Source organism: Chelonia mydas, chromosome 13 (genome assembly GCF_015237465.2).
Source record: "Chelonia mydas isolate rCheMyd1 chromosome 13, rCheMyd1.pri.v2, whole genome shotgun sequence".
NCBI lineage: Eukaryota > Metazoa > Chordata > Testudines > Cheloniidae > Chelonia > Chelonia mydas.
In genome coordinates, this window is record NC_051253.2 from 40,744,260 (window position 1) to 40,765,775 (window position 21,516).

Sequence of the window (21,516 nt, forward strand, 5' to 3'; positions counted from 1 at the left end):
CATCTAGGAGCCAAAACCTCACTAATTTCAATGGGAATTAGGTGTCTAGGTGCTTTTGGGAGCCCCACTAGGCGCCTAAACCCTTTAGAAATCCCACCGGACCAGGGGCGCTGGAATAATTTGCATAGTGGGGGTGCAGAAAGCCATTGAACCAAACTGTAAATCCTGTATATGATGGAAACCACTTCAAGCCGGGGGGTGCGGAAACACCCCTAGTTCCAGCATTTATGGACCCGACTGAATTATGTATTTATATATTGAAAAAGCCCTTGGCAGTTCTGTTGGTTTTTCACAAGTTGGATGGCAAGTGTGCGCCCACCAGTGGGGCTAGGAAACGTCTCCAAAGCCCGAAGTCTACAGTATGGTATTGGGCACAAAATCCAAGACTATTCCCCCAGATTCCTCGCCCTCCAACTCCGCCAACCTCCCCTGCATATTTCCTTTCAATTTGTGTGGGTTCTAGTTGGGGAAACCCCGTATTTGCATTGTCTACAGGAACAAATGGACCGCAGCAAGGTGGGGGTGTGAATCGATCCCGCTATAGCCCGTTGTGGCGTAATTGCTGGTGTGCAACCTGGAGATTTGCATTCATAGCTCCTTAGAAGGCTTTGGTCTAGTCCCCTTTGAAACCGGAGTAGCTCAGAGCATTCTGGCGAGCTCTTAATCAGGTTCATGAGGATACACACGAACAGTTAGACCGCAGCAGGCTAGTGCAGGGGTAGATTCATCCCCCACCTCACTGTTGCCTTAGACAAGCGTGTTAAATCAGTCTCCCTGCGCTGCTCAGAATCCGCTTCCCCTTTCTGTACGGGTCCCCTCTTTGCTCCGTGTCACTGTGTCTGTCGGGCGCAGTAATACGTGGCGGTGTCCGCAGCTGTCAGAGAGCGGAGCTGCAGGGAGAACTGGTTCTTGGAAGGGTTCACCGAGATGGTGATGCGACTCTGGAGGGAAGTGGCGTAGTTTGTGCTTCCCCCTTTAACTATATTCCCCATCCATTCCAGCCCTTTCCCGGGACTCTGCCGGATCCAGCTCCACCAGCAACAATTACCGCCCAGGGTGTCCGAGGAGGCCCCTGAGATGGAGCAGGTGAGGCTGAGAGTCTCTGAGGGTTTTACAGTCCCGGGTCCTGATTCCACCAGCTGCACTTGTGACAGGACCCCTGTGGAAAAGACAGAGCCGTGTGAATTAATCCCACAACCCATTCATCACCTGGTGGTGTGCAGATCTGTCCCACGCAATACTCACACGAGGGGGCGGCCAGCAGGAGAAGGAATACAAAGAACGGCTTCATGACTGTACTATCAGAGAACACAGCCTCCCTCAGAAACCCCAGAGAATCTGAGCTTTCTACAGCCAGGAGCTTGTGTTTATACAGGGCACGCAAGGGCAGGGATTTGCATGCAGGTTTCCCTCAGCGGATATAAGAAAGGAGAGGGGTTGAACGGGAAATGGCGACGCTCTGTGCCTTACACAAAGGAGACACACAAGTCCGATCTACACCCACAGATTGTGAATCATGGGATTGTCCAACAGAAATAGGAATGACTCGGGCAGCTCTGGGCATATGCAGCGCTCGGTCTGGGCATCATCTCTGGTCATGTCAGAGGCTGCAGAGAGAAGTGATTCTTGGATGTGTCTGTAGAGATGATGGTTCGGCCTTTCCAAGCCTGGAAATAAACTGAATCTCTCCCCATACTTCATATGTTCTATCTATTGCGGTCCTTTCGCAGCAGGCTACCAGACCAATTCCAAGAGTGATAACTCTGAGTGGTGGAAAGGTTTGAGACATCACAGGTCAGCATGAGGTTCTCTCCTCCCTTCCCCATTCTCTGGGTGTACTTGGCCCTGCCTCAGCCTGGGGGCGATGGACCAGGTGACCTCTGGAGATCCACTCCAGCCCTACATTTCTAGGATTCTGTGAGTCCTGGCACGGACAAGACCAACTGGGTTTCAGAGCGGACACCTTTTGGGGAGTAAAGAAGGAGCAAATCTGTGAGCGAAAGGCACAGTTATAGAGAAAAACGATTCTCTCCCTACTTTTCCCCAATACACATAGGAAGGAATAGCTAATAGAAGATTGAAGTCTGTAGGGATTTTCTATTTATGCACAGTTACTGTGGAAGACTTGGGCTCCAGGTTCTTGATGAGATATTCCTGGATGAATATTGGAGTATCTAGAATCAGCGCCTTGTGTTTAAACAGAGACTCACTGGGGACAGAGGTGTACATGTGGGTTTCACCCAATGGTGAAGAGAAATTAAAGGGTTCGAGAGGGAGGTTTCCGTTTAAAAGAGGAAGCTTCCCCTGGGATACGGCCTCACAGAAGGAGAAAATACACGTCAGAGTCGTGGGACTTCAAGCACAATGTCTAGTTAGGGTACAGAGTAGCACTCAGTGGGAGTTAGGTATGTAGCCCAGACTTTCTCTTGTAACTGCTACTAGATGCATATCTGCATTTTTAGGCTCCTCAGCACCATTGAAAATCTGGCCCATGATGCTGGAAACTGTTTATAGAGGTCAGCATCTTCCCTGAGAGGGTTTGTCTCAAACTATTTTTCTCCTCTTTCAGGGGAATACTTTCCACAGACTTTCGCACAATTTACCGGTGTAACTCATTGCAGCAGGAGATCATGAGGGCGAAGGTTTTATCACCATGAACGATCATTTTATCTTTAGATTGTGTTCGTCTACACATTTATGAATACTATAGAAAACGGGTTATTTCTCCTCTCATTCACCTCTGGTGTAAATCTCTGGTAACTCCACTGGAGTCAAGGTGAATGAATCTCCATTTTCTTTTTCTTTCTTTCTTTCTTTCTTTCTTTCTTTCTTTCTTTCTTTCTTTCTTTCTTTCTTATCATAAAGCATGTAATAAAAAATCAGACGCCCACAGGGGACTTTATAAATTGTACAGGGTCTCCTAGATAGTTTTAATAAATGTGTTACCATGGATTTTTTACTTTCTATGTTACAGGAATTTGACATCCATGTTATCAGGTGGAAGGAATACACTTTGTTTGCTTGCTACTGTGTTTTGAAAGCAGTTATATTCCTTATCCCCCCATTGTTCTCCCATTAACATACCCACCTCTCTAGAGGGACTCAGTGGGAGTGGAGGCGCAATCTCCCCTTTCCATTACAACTTGCAAATGACAAGGCCTGGGTAAAGGCGATGCAGAACCACGCCCGGACTCTCCCCGCTGTACTCCGCGCCTCACTGCACGATTCAAAAAACACCTCCCTTTTTCGTACGGCTGCCTGCTGGTGTGTCCCTGAGCGCTGCCTCTGGCGCAGGGACGGGTGGCGGTGTCCGCAGCTGTCAGCCAGCGGAGCTGCAGGGAGACCTGGTTCTTGGCGGTGCCCTGTGCGATGCTCATTCGGCTCTGCAGAGACCTGGCGTAGTCTATGTACCACCTGCTAGGTCTGTAGCAGATGCGCCCCATAAATTCTCCAGCCCTTTCCCCACAGGCTGCCGGACCCAGTCCCAGGTGGCGCTGGTGCTAGAAACCGAGTCTCCAGAGTTGGTGCAGGTGAGTTTCAGGGACTCCCCGGGCTTCACAGCGCCCGGGCCCGTTTCCTTCAGCTGCACTTGGGAGAGGACGCCTGGAAAGGGAAATCATAAATGAGTCTTATCCCCTGGGGGAGGAGCACGTGTGAAAATAAAACACCTTGAACCTGAGCCGAAGGGAGTTAGGTTCCCAACACCCACTGACTTCTTTGGGATCCGGGCGCTTCATTCCCTTAGGCCCCCCTTGACAATCTCGGGCTCTTGTGTAATTCCAGCAGCAAATGTCCCCACAGACACTCACAGAAAGGGGGCCCCAGCGTGGGTAGGAAGATCAGTAGCAAGTTCATAATGGGTGAAGGTGGAAAATGTCCCCAGCGGACAGGACCGGGCACTTCTGTGTCTGGATAGAGACCAAGTCTTCTAGAATCAGGGGTTTGTATTTAAACAAGAACCCCCGGGGCAGGGATTTGCATGCTGGTTTCCTAGCGTGGGTATAAAACGTGTCAGAGTGTAAGCTCTACATACACATGGGACTCTCTTGTTGGGATACTACTTCCCTTGACACAGTGAATTCATTTCCTCAAGGGGGCTGAGAAATCTGAAGTGGCCTACGTGCTTTATTTGGGGGCCCAAATTCCATTGAAACCCAAAGGGTTTGGGCACCTAACTCTCACATACGTCTTTGAAACATCACAGCCACATTTAATTTCAGGAGAGCATTTTCTTAGGACTGAGGAGCATTTGGGAAACCTTTTATGTGACAGCAAAGGCTGGAATTTCCAATAGGGCCCAAGGGAGTTAGGAACCCTATCCTAGTGAATATTCAGTTAGATATGGGTGCCCTTAGACCCTTCTGCGATCCCATGCTCTAAAGAGACCTAGCATAATGTCAGCAAAATAGCTTTTACTGTATGCTCCTCCATACCTGTTCAGTAATCAACCACTGGGATCCGGGCACCTCATTCCCTTAGGCTCTTCTTCTGGAGTCCTGCAGCAAGGAACCTTCCTGACTCCCATAGACACGTACCTGAAGGGGCCTCCAGCACGAATCGGAAAACCAGTAGCAGGTTCATCTTAGGTGAAGATGCAAACTGTCCCGGGGAGCCAGGACCGGGCAGTTGTGTGTGTGTCAGGATGGAGTCTGTGGCTCCTCCAATCAGGGGTTTGTATTTAAACAGGAATCCTCAGGGGCATGCGAGTTCCACAACATGACTACAAGAGACGACAGGGTGTGAGCTCTGTCTGCACCTGGGGATCTCTCCCTGGGACGCGTGTCCCCCTGAGACCGTGAGATCAGATCAGCCAGGGGTGAAACCTCCTAAGGCATATGGATGCCAAAACTCAATTTAAAGAAATGTCATTTGGTCGTTTAACACTCTTAAAGTTGTTTGAGATTCTCAGCCAAATATAAGTGCAGGGCAGCGTCTTCTTAGCAAGGAAGGAATATTTGTGAAAGGGAAATTTAACCTCTTCTCTTGTGGTTTTGGCTGGGATTTCAATAGAGCCCAAGGCAATTATGAAAGCAAATGCCATCGAAATTCAGTAGGATTTGAGAGCTTAACTCCCTTACAGCATCTCTGAAATCCTATCCCGTGTTCAGTAGAGATTATTTGTACTGTTGGGGAAAGCATTGCATTTACTGTACAGGCGTAGATACATTTCCAGTTAATGACGACTTCACTGCAATCAGTCGAGTTCAAAGGAAGTCTTTGGGCGGATGTTACTGTGCTTTGGATCACATGAGTTAGTGGCTTTCTATCGGCTGCCTTCAAATTATAGGTTTCAGAGTAACAGCCGTGTGAGTCTGTATTCGCAAAAAGAAAAGGAGGACTTGTGGCACCTTAGAGACTAACCAATTTATTTGAGCATGAGCTTTCGTGAGCTACAGCTCACTTCATCGGATGCATACCGTGGAAAGTGTAGAAGATCTTTTTATATACACACAAAGCATGAAAAAATACCTCCTCCCACCCCACTCTCCTGCTGGTAATAGCTTATCTAAAGTGATCACTCTCCTTACAATGTGTATGATAATCAAGGTGGGCCATTTCCAGCACAAATCCAGGTTTTCTCCCCCCCCACACACACACAAACCCACTCTCCTGCTGGTAATAGCTTATCTAAAGGAGAGTGGTCACTTTAGATAAGCTATTACCAGCAGGAGAGTGGGTTTGTGTGTGTGTGGGGGGGGGGGTGGTGAGAAAACCTGGATTTGTGCTGGAAATGGCCCACCTTGGTGATCATACACATTGTAAGGAGAGTAATCATTTTAGATAAGCTATTGCCAGCAGGAGAGTGGGGTGGGGGGAGGTATTTTTTCATGCTTTGTGTGTATAAAAGATCTTCTACACTTTCCACGGTATGCATCCGATGAAGTGAGCTGTAGCTCACGAAAGCTTATGCTCAAATAAATTGGTTAGTCTCTAAGGTGCCACAAGTACTCCTTCAAATTATAGCAGTTTTCCTCTTCCACGACCCCACTGAGAGACCCTGTTCCTCTTCCTCGCTTTCCTTGTGAAATTTTCTGGTGTTGGTTTTCTTGGTGTAATACAGCATCCAACCCGGAACTACATATTTTGTCAAACAGATAGGAAGACACGTTCCCACACGTTCCCTCCTTGATGATGATGATGAAGATGACGATGATGATCATCATCACCTCGATTCAAGTAGGTGCTCTTCAGAACTTGGCAGATCAAGGTGAATTTTTCAATCCGTACCTTTCTGTCTCTTTCCCTAGTTCTTTTCCCGTCCAGTGTGTAAGGACTGGATTTGTTTGTCAGTTTGTTTGTAACACCCTGTGACAAAGTGGGACTGTTCTTAATGTTTCCTCTGAATAGTGTGGGGGTGCCTCAGTTTCCCCTATGCCGTTCTTAAGTATCTAGGTGGTGGGATAAGGGTGTATGATCGTTGCAGAGCCCTAGAGGGCAGGCGTGTGCAGGGGTCTGGACACAGACAGTGGCCGACACCCTGTTTCCTGGCAACTGATGGCCTGGCCCTTCCCCCCTGCAAGGTGAGAGTTAAAGGGTTGGAGGACAAAGGAATCCGGTGACCTCCTGGCCCAGGAAAGGGACAAAGCCCAGAGGAGAAGGGGCTGGAGAGAGTTTCAGTTTGGGGCTGGCTGGAGACATGGAGTGAAGTGCAGACGTGGTTGTCTGGCTCACTGACCCCCAAAATGGACCCAGCGGAGGGGTCCTGTTCTCTGCACCTACAAGCTCTGTGTTAGACCATGTTCCTGTCGTCTAATAAACCTTCTGTTTTCCTGGCTGGCTGAGAGTCCCGGCTGACTGCGGAGTTGGGGGGCAGGACCCTCTGGCTTCCCCAGGACCCCGCCTGGGCGGACTCGCTGTGGGAAGCGCAGGGAGGGGCAGAGGATGCTGAATGCTCCCAGGTCAGACCCAGGAAGGTGGAAGCTGTGTGAGCTGTGTGTCCTGCAGACAGGCTGGTCACCGGAAGGCGACTGCCCCAGAGTCCTGACTGGCTTCATGGGGAGCAGTTCCAGAGCATCGCCCAGGGACTCCCTGACACACCCTGAGAAGATCTATAAGATTTAATTATGCTGGATAAGATTTTATAGAGTTTTGGGTCATATTGCTACCAGGGGGCTGATGAATGTCACTCAAGGTCACAATTGTCCTGTTCGTGGCTTCACTTGGTCCAAATCTACATAAGGAGTTCCCTCAGATTCCCTACGCGCCTCCCCTTTCCAGCGGCTTTCGATTTACATGGATTTTAATGGGGGAAAAGGCAGCTCTTTCAGATCAGATTGTATCCCTGTGCTGGTCAGAATCCGCTTCCCTCTCTTGTCAGAGTTCTTGCTTTGCTCTGTGTAAGGGCGTGTCCGATGGGGCAGTGACAGGCGGCGGGGTCCCCGGCTGTCAGCGAGCGGAGCTGCAGGGAGACCCGGTTCTTGGCGGGGTCTGCAGAGATGGTGACTCGGCTTTGGAGAGACGGCGCATAAGCTGTTTCCCACTCGTCGTTGTTGTCATCCTGGTACACATCTCGCATCCGCTCCAGCCCCTCCCCTGCAGGCTGCCTGGTGCAGTTCCAACCGGAGCCACTATCGACACTTTCATCAGAGACAGAGCAGCTCAGGGTGGGGTCTCTCCGGGCTTCACCACTCCTGGACCGGACTGGACCAGCTGCACTTGAGATGAGAGGACACCCGGGGAAAGGAGAAATAAGCAAAGACAATATTAAGCACTGAACAAATCCATGGCTCTGTCCCTAATTTCCCCCCACTGCCCCATAAACACTCACAGGTGAGCGCAGAGCACAGGGAAAGGGAAAGCAGCGGAGATTTCATTCTCGTTTTCATGCAATGCGGGAAACTCCCCAGGGGGCAGGACCGGGCAGTTCTGTGTCTGGGGAGAGACTGAGGCTCCTAGAACCAGGGGTTGGTATTTTAACAGGACCCCCACCCGGGGCAGGTATTTGAATGCGGGTTCCCCAGGGTGGATATAACAGATGACAGGGGACGGTGGCTCAGTACATGGCAATATCCCCTCGGGGACAAGTGTCCCGTTTATGCCACACAGAGACAGCGGGCTCGGCTCCGCACCCAGATACCTACAGGAGGGCAGGGCTGTCGGAGAGTAGGTAGGAGGGTGCAGTGTGTGGGTTCTCTGGCCGGCAGACTGGAGTCCTGGTCCCTACATTCCCCGCTGATCTACAAACCCCCCGTGTGACCTGGGGATGCCACGTAAAGGAACCTTTGTCTCAGTTCCCCGTTTTAGAAAACGGAGAGTTCTCGACCCTATTTCAGAAGAGGGCGGTGGAGATAAAATCAGTCAGTGGCTCCGAGGTGCACAGGTGCCAGCGAGCAGAGAGCTAGAAAACCACCCGGACGTTCAGGCGTGTAGATTACTAAGGGGTGTACCCGAGGAAGGAAGGGGTAGCACTCTGCCGTAGACAAACTGTGTGACTTTGGGAAAGCCACTTGGGGGCAGTTTTTCAAAAGTATTTAGGCACCTAAAGATGGAGATAAAGATTTACCAATTTGCCTATGCAGGCCAGAAACCCAACTTCCCCTGACTTTCCTAATGTCCCTCAGTCTCTTTTAGTAACATCGCTAGGTGTCTATCTGTGTCTTAAAGCACCTAAGATTTTCGTAAAGGTAAGTAGGGTCTTAACTCTTGTTGAAATGAAGGAGTTTGGGGGAACTCGGTATTTTTGGCAATCTCAGTAGATGCCTAACTCCCTTTAGAAATCTGACCCTTCATCTTTTTATTATGCCTCAGTTCTCCATCTTTAAAATGTAGATAAAGATCGTGCTGTACTCCGGAGACCTTTATGATGTTACGATTATTAATGTTAATGAATCAGCCTCATTGTAGACTCTAGTATGAGGGTGATTCATAAACATTAATAACCGAGTGAGGGGAACTAAAATGGCTGCACAAAGTTAATCCAGATATGCACCAGCTAAGTGACTGGTCTGGAAATCATGAGATGTGGGTCCAAGTCCCACATATTGGTGTGGCTTTGGGAAAGACAGTTAATCTCATTCTGTGGCTCCATCAGTACAAAGGACAGGTGGAAGTGCTATTTCTCTTCCTCACGGGTGTTATGAGGGCAAATTAATTGAAATGTTTAATTTACTCTTATATTATTGTGATGGGGGGGGGATATAAGTACATACTATTTCTTTTGTTTATCATTTCTACAGTGCATACATTTGCAATCAAAAATAAGAATATAAAGTGAGCCCTGTGCACTTTGTATTCTGTGTTGTAATTGAAATCAGTATTGAAAATGTAGAAAAACAGCCAAAAATCGTTAAAAAATTTAAATTGGTATTTTATTGTTATAAGTGCCATTAATCGCGATTAATTTTTTGAGTTAATTGCGATTAAGTGACAGCCCTAATTGCTAGCACAAGCACTACATGTACTGTACAGTCATAGAGTGCTTCCTCTGACGTGCACGGGATGAAATTGTGGAAAAGCAGCATCACTTGCCCCATAACCTCAGCCGTGTGGAACACAATGCCATCCACAGCCTCAGAAACAGCTCTGACATCATAATCAAAAAGGCTGACACAGGAGGTGCTGTCGTCATCATGAATAGGTCTGAATATGAACAAGAGGCTGCTCGGCAGCTCTCCAACACCACTTTCTACAAGCCATTACCCTCTGATCCCACTGAGAGTTACCAAAAGAAACTACAGCATTTGCTCAAGAAACTCCCTGAAAAAGCACAAGATCAAATCCGCACAGACACACCCCTGGAAACCCGACCTGGGATATTCTATCTACTACCCAAGATCCATAAACCTGGAAATCCTGGGTGCCCCATCATCTCAGGCATTGGCACCCTGACAGCAGGATTGTCTGGCTATGTAGACTCCCTTCTCAGGCCCTACGCTACCAGCACTCCCAGCTACCTTCGAGACACCACTGACTTCCTGAGGAAACTACAATCCATCGGTGATCTTCCTGATAACACCATCCTGGCCCTCGTGTAGAGGCCCTCTACACCAACATTCCACACAAAGATGGACTACAAGCCGTCAAGAACACTATCCCCGATAATGTCACGGCTCACCTGGTGGCTGAACTTTGTGACTTTGTCCTTACCCATAACTATTTTACATTTGGGGACAATGTATACCTTCAGATCAGTGGCACTGCTATGGGTACCCGCATGGCCCCACAGTATGCCAACATTTTTATGGCTGACTTAGAACAATGCTTCCTCAGCTCTCGTCCCCTAACGCCCCTACTCTACTTGCGCTATATTGATGACATCTTCATCATCTGGACCCATGGAAAAGAAGCTCTTGAGGAATTCCACCATGATTTCAACAATTTCCATCCCACCATCAACCTCAGCCTGGTCCAGTCCACACAAGAGATCCACTTCCTGGACACTACAGTGCTAATAAACGATGGTCACATAAACACCACCTTATACCGGAAACCTACTGACCGCTATTCCTACCTACATGCCTCCAGCTTTCATCCAGACCACACCACACGATCCATCGTCTACAGCCAAGCTCTGTGATACAACCGCATTTGCTCCAACCCCTCAGACAGAGACAAACACCTACAAGATCTCTATCAAGCATTCTTACATCTACAATACCCACCTGCAGAAGTGAAGAAACAGATTGATAGAGCCAGAAGAGTTCCCAGAAGTCACCTACTACAGGACAGGCCTAACAAAGAAAATAACAGAACGCCACTAGCCCTCACCTTCAGCCCCCAACTAAAACCCCTCCAACGCATTATTAAGGATCTACAACCTATCCTGAAGGATGACCCAACACTCTCACAAATCCTGGGAGACAGGCCAGTCCTTGCCTGCAGACAGCCCCCAACCTGAAGCAAATACTCACCAGCAACCACATACCACACAACAGAACCACTAACCCAGGAACCTATCCTTGCAACAAAGCCCGTTGCCAACTGTGCCCACATATCTATTCAGGGGACACCAACACAGGGCCTAATAACATCAGCCACACTATCAGAGGCTTGTTCACCTGCACATCCACCAATGTGATATATGCCATCATGTGCCAGCAATGCCCCTCTGCCATGTACATTGGTCAAACTGGACAGTCTCTACATAAAAGAATAAATGGACACAAATCAGATGTCAAGAATTATAACATTCATAAACCAGTCGGAGAACACTTCGATCTCTCTGGTCATGCGATTACAGACATGAAAGTTGCAATTCTTCAACAAAAAACCTTCAAATCCAGACTCCAGCGAGAAACTGTTGAATTGGAATTCATTTGCAAATTGGATACAATTAACTTAGGCTTGAATAGAGACTGGGAGTGGCTAAGTCATTATGCAAGGTAACCTATTTCCCCTTGTTTTTTCCTAACCCCCCCCCCCCCCCCCCCGCCTCAGACGTTCTTGTTAAACCCTGGATTTGTGCTGGAAATGGCCCACCTTGATTATCATACACATTGTAAGGAGAGTGATCACTTTAGATAAGCTATTGCCAGCAGGAGAGTGGGGTGGGGGGAGGTATTTTTTCATGCTTTGTGTGTATAAAAGATCTTCTACACTTTCCACAATATGCATCCGATGAGGTGAGCTGTAGCTCACGAAAGCTTATGCTCAAATAAATTGGTTAGTCTCTAAGGCGCCACAAGTACTCCTTTTCTTTTTGTACAGTCCTAGATACATTTCTAGTTACTAAGGGATTTATTCAAATCAGTTGAGTTAAATGGGAGTCTTTGGCTGATATTAACATTCTCTGGATCACACGAGTCAGTGAAGTTGTATCTTCTGCCTTCAGAAGACCTTAATTGTCTGAGATTGTCCCTTCTCCCCTTCCGTTCCATAATGTATCCAACGTGTTCTCTACCAGGACCTCTTTGAAGACATGATCCAGGCTCATGGAAAATATCTGCCCGGTGAATGTTAGTATTTGGCAGCTCTTTGCAGAAAGTGATTTTATGGAGCTTACGTTACATTTCTGATCCTTGGAGCCACCTGAGTATTGTTACTGATCAGCAACAGAGCAGTGATTTTTGTACCCACCTGTCATTCTGAGCCATGGAGCCACCCTTATCCTCTTCCTCGCTTTCCTTCCTCGCTTCCTGGTGTTCGTTTTCTTGTTGTTAATACAGGATCCAACTCTGAACATTATCTCTTATTAATTATTAATTATTATTATTATCACTACTACCACCACCATCATCATCTTCATCCTCCTCAAGGACTCGACTCAAGTAGGTGTTCCTGAAAATTCTGCAGAACAAGCTCAGTTTTTCACTCAGTCCCTTCCCATCTCGTTCGCTATTTCTCTTTCCCACCCCGTGGGGAAGGGCTGGATTTGTTCCTGTGTTTGTCTGCAAAGCCCTTGGACGAGCTGTACTATTTAATTTTGGGGGACAAGAGCTAGTAGCGCTTTTGGAAATATTGCCTGCAGGGCGTTGATGCCTGTCACTAAAGCTCATGATCCTCCTGTTCGTGGCATCGCCTTGGTCCAAATATATATATGAGAATTTTTCTCAGATTCCTCACCCATCCCCCTTTACATTTTCTTTCGGTTTACATGAAATGTAATGGAGGAAGGGGAAGAGGAGAATCTCAGCTCTTTCGGTTTAAATTGCGACAATTAAGTGCTCAGAATCCACTTCCCCTTTTTGAACCAGTCCCCGCTTTGCTCCGTGTCACTGTGTCTCTGGCGCAGTAATAGGTGCCGGTGTCTGCAGCTGTCAGCGAGCGGAGCTGCAGGGGGATCCGGCTCTTGGCGGTGCCCTGTGCGATGGGCTTTCGGCTCTGCAGAGACCCGGCGTAGTCTGTGCACCACCTGCCGGACCTATAATATGTGCGTCCCACATCCATTCCAGCCCTTTCCCCACAGGCTGCCGGACCCAGTCCCAGGTGGCGCTGGTGCTAGAAACCGAGTCTCCGGAGATGGTACAAGGGAGTGTCAGGGACTCCCCAGGTTTCACCGCTCCCGGGCCCGTTTCCTGCAGATGCACTTGAAAGAGGACACCTGGGAAGGAAACGCAGAAATGAATCAGTGAGCCAGGCTCCTAGCCCCTGGGAGTGGTGAACACGTGAAAATAAAACATCCCGAGACCACGCCTAAGGGAGTGAGGCACCCAACTGCCACTGAATTCAATTGGGATCTGGGCACCTCATTCCCTTAGGCTTCCTTGAACATCTCTTCTTCTGCAGTCACTGCAGCAAGGAACCCTCCTGACGCCCTCACACCCCCCCCCCCCCCCCAACTAGGCACGGACCTGAAATGGCCTCCAAGCATGAACAGCAAAACCAGTTCATCTTAAGTGAAGGTGCAAACTGTCCCCAGCAGCCAGGACCGGGCAGTTCTGTGTCTGGGGGGAGACTGAGGCTGCTCCAATTAGGGGTTTGTATTTAAACAGGAATCCTCTGGGCAGGGATTTGCATGCGAGTTTCGCTAGGTAACTATAATAAATGACAGGGTGTGAGCTGTGTCTACACATGGGGATCTCTCCCTGGGACGCATGTCCCCCTGAGACAGTGAGTTCAGCTCAGTAAAGGCATGTGTGTGAAATTTTCGAAACTGCCTAAGGTATTTGGACTCCCAAACTCAGTTTAAATGAATAGGCTTTGGTCATTTAACACTCTTGGAGGTCTTTGAAATTCTCAGTCAAATATAAGTGCAGGACAGCGCCTTCTTAGAAATAAAGGAACATGTGGAGAAGAGAAATCCGACCCTTTTTCTGATGATTTTGGCTGGTATTTCAAAAGTGTCCGAGAGAGTTAGGAACCATACTCTAACGGACATATGGGCAGTTGGATATGGGCATCCTTATGCTCCTCTGCAATCCAGTGCTAGAAGGAGACATACATTATTAATTATTATTATTATTATTATTATTACTATTATTATTATTGAGGTATCTCCTATAAAAGGAAAACAACTTCACAGCCCCATTGCGCTGGACGCTGCATAGATACACAGTAAGTACATACAAAGACAGTCAGTCCCCTGGTAAGGTACTACGTCCGTTCCCCGTATATGTGTCTGAGACGCCTGGATACCTGGGTGAGTCAGTGTGAGGGGCAGAATGTATTATTATCATTGTTACTGACAGAAAAATGCCTATTAGCGTCAGTGACTCCGACCTCCAGCCCATGATGAGGATGATGGTACTGAGGCGGAGCAGTCTGGCTTGTAGGAGGGAGCACTAGACTGGGATGCAGGAAACCTGGGTGCTCTTCCTGGCTTTCCCCTGGCTTCCTGGGTGAGAGCGGACACGTCCCTTCCCCTCCCTATAGCTCAGGTTCTCCATCTGTGAAACCGGGTGTAGTAGGAAGAGAGCACGTGAGACACAAGACCTGGTGTAAGGGGCCTGGTGTAAGGCATTCTAATATAAAGCACATTTAGCAAGACTCAAGCTAGGAGCAAAAGTCAGCCCCCGTTACAAAGCAGATGCCTGCTTGCAGGTTCACTGTCCAATCCATCATCTGGTCAAGGACAGGGCTGGCGTTAGAAAACAACAAGCATTCCTAGGCACTAAGTGTTCATGTAAACACATTCCGGAAGGGTAGTGCCAGAACACCGCGCTACAGGGTTATGGTGTAAACACACGTCCTAACGATGGTACAAGGACAACTGACCCCTCTTAAAGACAAGGTTGGGATGACAGGGTGATGGACAGAGATGTTTTGATCAAACCAACCTATACAAGGTAAAAGATGGTAACTAAGACGGTCAGAGCATAAAGTCTCGCCGTGCGCTGAGCTGGTCCATTGTCATGGGCACACATGTGCGAGTGTAACTGCAGACACTGATCCGGGGAGCTACTCCCCTGCTCTGTCACCAACACACCTGGGTAAAGGGGAGTCACATCTAGCGCTCCCGGGTGTCACCAATGGCTCGGTATCCAGTATCTTTGCACTGTCCAGAAACCACTTCCCCTTTTTGTGCGAGTCCCTCTTTGCTCTGTGTCACTGTGTTTCTAGCGCAGTAATACCTGCCGGTGTCTGCAGCTGCCAGCGAGCGGAGCTGCAGGGAGAACTGGTTCTTGGAAGTGTCCTGTGCGATGGTCGTTCGACTCTGCAGAGAGCTGGCGTAGTTCGTGTACCATTGGCTCGATCTGTAGTAAATGCGCCCCACCCATTCCAGCCCTTTCCCCACAGGCTGCCGGAACCAGTCCCAGGTGGCGCTGGTGCTAGAAACCGAGTCTCCGGAGATGGTACAAGTGAGTGTCAGGGACTCCCCGGGTTTCACCGCTCCCGGGCCCGTTTCCTGTAGTTGCACTTGGGAGAGGACACCTGGGAAGGAAACACAGAAATGAATCAGTGAGCCAGGCTCCTAGCCCCTGGGAATGGGGAACAGGTGAAAATTTAACAGCCCGAAACCGTGCCTAAGGGAGTGAGGCACCCAACTTCCACTGAATTCCATTGGGATCCGGGCACCTCATTCCCTTAGGCTCCTTGGAACATCTCTTCTGCAGTCACTGCAGCAAGGGACCTTCCTTACCCGCCATAGACACGTACCTGAAGGGGCCTCCAGCAGAAACAGGAAAATCAGTAGCAGATTCATCTTAAATGAAGGTGCAAACTGTCCCCAGCAGGCACGAATGGGCAGTTCTGTGTTTGGGGAGAGACTGGGACTCTTCCAATCAGGGGTTTGAATTTAAACAGAAAACCCCCCACCCGGGGGGTGGGGGGGCGGGGGACAGGGATTTGCATGCCAGTTTCACAACGTGAATATAAGGGATGACAGGGTGTGATTTTTGTCTACACATGGGGATCTGTCCATGGGACGCCTGTCTCCCTGAGAGAGTGAATTCAGCTAGAGCAAAATGTTAAACTCCCTAAGGTATTTGGAAGCCCAAATTAAATTTAAATAAATATGATTTGGTCATTTAACACCCTTAGTGGTCTTTGACCTTCTCAGCGAAATATAAGTGCAGGACAGCGCCTTCTTAGGAAGGAAGGAATATTCGGAGAAGAGAAATTATACCGCTTCTCTTGTGTTTTTTGTTGGGATTTTCAAAAGAGCCCAAGGGAATTAGGAACCCAAATGCTATCGAAATTCAGTAGGATTTGGGCCCTTAGTTCCCTTACAGCACCTCTGAAATCCTGTTCCTGTTCGGTAGAGATTGATTATATTGTTGGCAAAAGCACTGTATTTACTGTACAGTCCTAGATACAATTCCAGTTAATAAGGGCTTTATTCAAATCAGGTGAGTTAAATGGGAGTCTTTCGGCTGATATCAATGTGCTCTGGGTCACACGAGTTAGTGGAGTTGTATTTGCTGCCTTCAGAAGACAGTAATTGTCTGAGAATCTCTCTTTCCCCCTTCCGTTCGATATCACATCCAAAGTGTTCTCTACCACCAACCCTTGAAAGAAATGACCCAGGCTCATATTCTGGATAATATCTGCCCGGTGAATGTTTATTGCTGGCAACTCTTTGGAAGAAGGGATTTTCGATCTTAGGCTTCATTTCTGAGCCTGGGTGGCACATGGGTTCTTTTTACTTCTCAGTGCATTTTGTGCTAACACCGGCAACAGAACAATCATTCTCCTTGTTTGCAAGGCTGCCATTATGAGCTACTTAGAGAGAGATCCCTTTAGAGTAACAGCCGTGTTAGTCTGTATTCGCAAAAAGAAAAGGAGGACTTGTGGCACCTTAGAGACTAACCAATTTATTTGAGCATAAGCTTTCGTGAGCTACAGCTCACTTCATCGGATGCATACTGTGGAAAATACAGAAGATGTTTGTTTTTATACACACAAAGCATGAAAAAATGGGTGTTTACCACTACAAAAGGTTTTCTCTCCCCCCACCCCACTCTCCTGCTGGTAATAGCTTATGTAAAGTGATCACTCTCCTTACAATGTGTATGATAATCAAGGTGGGCCATTTCCAGCACAATACCAACAGGAGAGTGGGTTTGTTTGGGTGTGTGTGTGGGGTGGGGGTGGGGGTGGGGGGAGAAAACCTGGATTTGTGCTGGAAATGGCCCACCTTGATTATCATACAAATTGTAAGGAGAGTGATCACTTTACATAAGCTATTACCAGCAGGAGAGTGGGGTGGGGGGAGAGAAAACCTTTTGTAGTGATAAACACCCATTTTTTCATGATTTGTGTGTATATAAAAAGATCTTCTACACTTTCCACAGTATGCATCCGATGAGGTGAGCTGTAGCTCACGAAAGCTTATGCTCAAATAAATTGGTTAGTCTCTAAGGTGCCACAAGTACTCCTTTTCTTTTTTAGAGATCCCTGTTCCTCTTCCTCGCTTTCCTTGTAAAGTTACCTGGTGTTTGTTTTCTTGGTGTTAACACAACATCCAACCCGGAGCTAAGTATTTAGTGAAACAGATAGGAAGACACGCTCCCACCAATATCTATCTATCTATCTATCTATCTATCTATCTATCTATCTATCGATCTATCTATCTATTATGATTATGATTCTCCTCATCACCTGGATTCAAGTAAGTGCTGTTCAAAACCTTACAGATGAACATTCATCTTTCAATCATCCCCTTGCTGTCTCTTTCGCTATTTCTCTTCGCCATCCAGTGTGGAAAGACTGGATTTGTTTGTGTGTTTGTCTGCAAAGCTCTTGGAAGATCTGTAATATGTATTTTTCCTGGACACGAGCTGGTAGCGCTTCTGGAAATATTGCCAGCAGGGGGTTGATGCATGTCACTAGAGCGCATGATCCCACTCTTCGTGGTGCCACCTTGGCCCAAATATACATAACTATTTCCCTCAGATTCCTAATCCCCCCCCCCCCCCTTTTGCACTTTCCTTCTATTTACATGGATGTTAACAGGGGGAATCGCAGCTCTTTCACTTCAAATTGTCTCCCTCGGCTGCTCAGAAACTGCTTCCCCTTGTTGTACGGGTCCCTGCTTTGCTCTGTGACAGTGTCTCAGGCGGCAGGGTCTGCGGCTGTCAGCGGGCGGAGCTGCAGGGAGACTGGCTCTTGGCGGGGTCTGCAGAGATGGTGACTCGGCTTTGGAGAGACGGCGCATAAGCTGTTTCCCACTCGTCGTTGTTGTCATCCTGGTACACATCTCGCATCCGCTCCAGCCCCTCCCCTGCAGGCTGCCTGATGCAGTTCCAACCGGAGCCACTATCGACAGTTTCATCAGAGACAGAGCAGCTCAGGGTGGGGTCTCTCCGGGCTTCACCACTCCTGGACCGGACTGGACCAGCTGCACCTGAGAGAGGACACCTGGGGAAAGGAGAAAATAGCACAGACAATATTAGGCCTTGGCTACACTTGCAAGTTAGAGCGCATTAAATCAGCCCCAGGGTGCCCTAACTCCTAAGGTGTCCACACTGGTAAGGCAAGTAGAGCGCCCCGATTCTGTGGCTGGAGCGCTCCTGGTAATCCACCTGCACGAGAAGCATAAAGCTTGCTGTCCCGCCGCTGGAGCACCGAGGTGCCAGCGTGGATGCCCTGGTCTATTAATGTGCTCTGATCGGCCTCCAGAAGTGTCCCACAATGCCTGTTCTAGCCACTCTGGTCATCTCTTTGAACTCTACTGACCTGCCCTCAGGTGACCAACCATCAGACCTGCCCTTTAAATTCTCTGGGAATTTTGAAAATCCCCTTCCTGTTTGCTCAGCCAGGCGTGGAGTGTTCTCAGATCATCTTTCCAGGTGACCATGCCTCCACGAGGTGGCGATTCCCGCTGTGGAGCAATGGTGAGGTGCTGGACCTCATCAGTGTTTCGGGGAGGAAGCTGTCCAGTCCTAGCTGTGCTCCAGCCAGCTATGACCCTGGTGGAGGTGTTTTTTTTTAAAGTGCTGGGAGAGCTCTCTTCCAGCGCTGTGCCCTGACTGCACAAGCCACATTAAAGCACTTTAACATTGCCAGTGAAGATGTGAGGTGATCACAGAGACCAGGGAAAGGAAAAGCAACAGAGAATTCACTGTCGTTTTCATACAATGAGGGAAACTCCCCAGGGGGCAGGACCGGGCAGTTCTGTGTCTGGGGAATCCTGAGGCTCCTAGAACCAGGGGTTGGTATTTTAACAGGACCCCCACCCTGGGGCAGGGATTTGCATGCGGGTTCCCCAGGGTGGGTATAAGAGATGACAGGGGACGGTGGCTCAGTACATGGCAATATCCCCTCGGGGACAAGTGTCCCGTTTATACCACACAGAGACAGCGGGCTCGGCTCAGCACGCAGCTACTGACAGCAGGGGAGGGCTGTCTGAGAGCAGGTAGGAGGGTGCAGTGTGTAGGTGTCACGGAGTCCCTGGGCGATGCTCTAGAACTGCTCCCCATGAAGCCCGTCAGGACTCTGGGGAAGTCTCCTTTCTGTAAGCAGACTGACTGCAGGACACACAGCTCACACGGCTTCCTCCTTCCTGGGTCTGACCTCGGAGCATTCAGCATCCTCTGCCCCTCTGAGCACTTCCCACAGCGAGTCCGCCCAGGCGGGGTCTTGGGGAAGCCAGAGGGTCCTGCACCCCAACTCTGCAGTCAGACGTGACTCTCAGCCAGCCAGTAAAATGGAGGTTTATTAGACGACAGTAACATGGTCTAAAACAGAGCTTGCAGGTACAGAGAACAGGACCCCTCAGCTGGGTTCATTTTGGGGCGCAGTGTTGAAGACCCCAGGGCATGGCCACTAGTTAAGTCGAGGGGATGGAAGGCCATAAGGATGGAGGAAGTCTCCCTGCTTTAGGCCTAAGGGCTTCTTATCAACCCCCCTTAACGAAACTCAGGCCTGGCTGGTTTGAGTAACCTCTTTTGCTCTTAAAACAATGTTGCAGCAGCAGATAACGCCTTATAGTGTAAGGTTTGCTGAAGCCAAGTTATAGATAACAGGAGGAGACAGTTACAAGGCCAGACAGGATGTGCTGGTTGTTTAAGTTGCTAGGAATGCTTGTTAGAGGTTGCAGGAAATAAACATAGTTGTAACCCATATAAGGAAGGCAGAATATTTGTGCAAAGCTTTGATTGGCTGATGTGTAGTGCAGTAGCATTAAGAAATATAAAAGTGTGTGTAATGACCTGCTCTGATGTGCAGGATTTGAGATTTCTCTCCCTGTACCTTTCTTTGGAATTCCAAATAAACTTTTCTACTTCTCCACCCCATTGTGATTATTGAGTGACGCATACCGGGCAACGAACCCCTGCTGTTGCTTGCCTCAGGCACGCTGTGCCGGCAATAGCTTTTGGCGTCCCTGGGTGGGCTGTGAGGCTGCAATTTAGCCTTGCCCTGATCCCTTCCGGCGGTCGAGAATTGCAGCGACAACCGACGCCTAGCGAGCACCAGTGAGTTCATCGGGGGCCTCGGAGGAGACGCTGTTTAATCGACCCCGGAGGGCACGATGGCGTAATGCACTCACATAGTGAAGAAGTACCAAGGGTGATGGTGGGAGGAACCGGTCCTTCGGATAAGGTAGGCACTTTGTGAAATCCGGATTGTGCTCTCTGTTTGAACTTGGGGACGCCCAGAGTTACCCTGTAGGTATGGGACAGGGACAGAGCACGGGAGGTAGGGCACAGTGCACGCCCCTAGAGTGTATTTTAATAAATTGGAAAGCATTTAAATCATATCCAATGACTAAGGGTAAATTGAAGCGGTTTTGTACGGTTGACTGGCCTCAATACCAGTTAAAGGACCAGGAACGGTGGCCTCCCAGAGGATCACTTAATCATAATACAATCCTCCAGTTACTCCTGTTCTGTCAGTGAACGGGGAAGTGGAATGAGCATTCGTATGCTTACATGTTTATGACCTTGTGGTCTTGTACTGATATTTTACAACACTGTAATTTAACCCCGATTGGCCCGGTAGCAATTAATGTCAGTCCCCGGACCCCCACCCCAATTGTAATGGCAGATCCGGTGTCTCCTTCGGCTCCTACACCCACACAAAGTGTAGCCCCTCTGGCCCCTATACCCACACAGAGTGAGGTTTCTTCGGCTCCTATACCCACACAGAGTGTGTCCCCTTCGGCCCCTACACCCACACAGAGTGAGGCTCAGAGTAAAATTCCTAGTGAAGCTCATAGTGAGGTTCGGGCTCCATCTGCTGGACTATACCCGCTACTTACCGAGACTAAAATCGCCCGTAATGCAATAGAAAGGACAAGCTCTTACCATGCAGGTCTATACTCATGCACCTTTTAATCCTATGGACCTAGCTGCTTTCAAAGCACAGGATGGAGAATTTTATATCAACCCAAGCAAGTTTGTATCAGTTTTTGAGGGATGTCTTAGCAGCTACAAGCCAGACTGGGATGATTGTAATGTCCTTCTGTGAACATTATTGACTGAGGTTGAACAAAAACAGGTCATAGCTAAAGCCAGGGAAGAAGCAAAAAGGCGATATGACCAGGACCGTAACAATATCCCGAACCCAGATAATCAGGTTCCCATAAAGAATCCTAGGTGGGACCCAAATGACAATCAGGCTATGACCCACCTCACCTCCTATAAGGAGCTGCTACTGTATGGACTCTGTCACGCAGCTGTCAGACAGAATAATTGGACTAAACCATATGAGGTAGTGCAGGATCCAAAGGAAAGCCCTGGAGCTTTTTTGCAGCGC

At 48.7% G+C, this 21,516-nt stretch overlaps 2 protein-coding genes, 1 long non-coding RNA gene and 3 gene segments (V, D, J or C); 1 reads left to right on the top strand and 5 right to left on the bottom strand.

Moving 5' to 3' along the window:
* LOC102940154 (immunoglobulin epsilon heavy chain-like) overlaps positions 1 to 21,516 on the bottom strand; it is a 1,331,510-nt gene that overhangs the window by 642,366 nt on the left and 667,628 nt on the right. The gene's annotated exons all lie outside the window — the stretch shown is intronic.
* The window catches only part of LOC119563587, a 797,667-nt gene that overhangs the window by 622,334 nt on the left and 153,817 nt on the right, over positions 1 to 21,516 (bottom strand).
* LOC119568011 overlaps positions 1 to 21,516 on the bottom strand; it is a 937,337-nt gene that overhangs the window by 260,269 nt on the left and 655,552 nt on the right.
* Positions 1 to 21,516, bottom strand: part of LOC102948108 — an 883,083-nt gene that overhangs the window by 234,761 nt on the left and 626,806 nt on the right. The window contains exon 4 of one of the 3 annotated variants that reach the window (XM_043526997.1): positions 4,417 to 4,422. The exons of the other annotated variants lie outside the window; for them this stretch is intronic. Coding sequence (XP_043382932.1) covers positions 4,417 to 4,422 — 6 coding nt within the window. The remainder of the gene's footprint in view (positions 1 to 4,416; positions 4,423 to 21,516) is intronic. 3 annotated transcript variants of the gene reach the window in all.
* Positions 1 to 21,516, top strand: part of LOC122462699 — a 480,831-nt gene that overhangs the window by 185,683 nt on the left and 273,632 nt on the right. Inside the window, exon 3 of the long non-coding RNA XR_006285400.1 lies at positions 19,154 to 19,162. This is a non-coding gene — a long non-coding RNA (uncharacterized LOC122462699). The remainder of the gene's footprint in view (positions 1 to 19,153; positions 19,163 to 21,516) is intronic.
* Positions 831 to 1,332, bottom strand: LOC122462696. The segment is given in 2 exon segments: positions 831 to 1,159; positions 1,246 to 1,332. Coding segments are annotated over 2 exon segments (375 nt in total).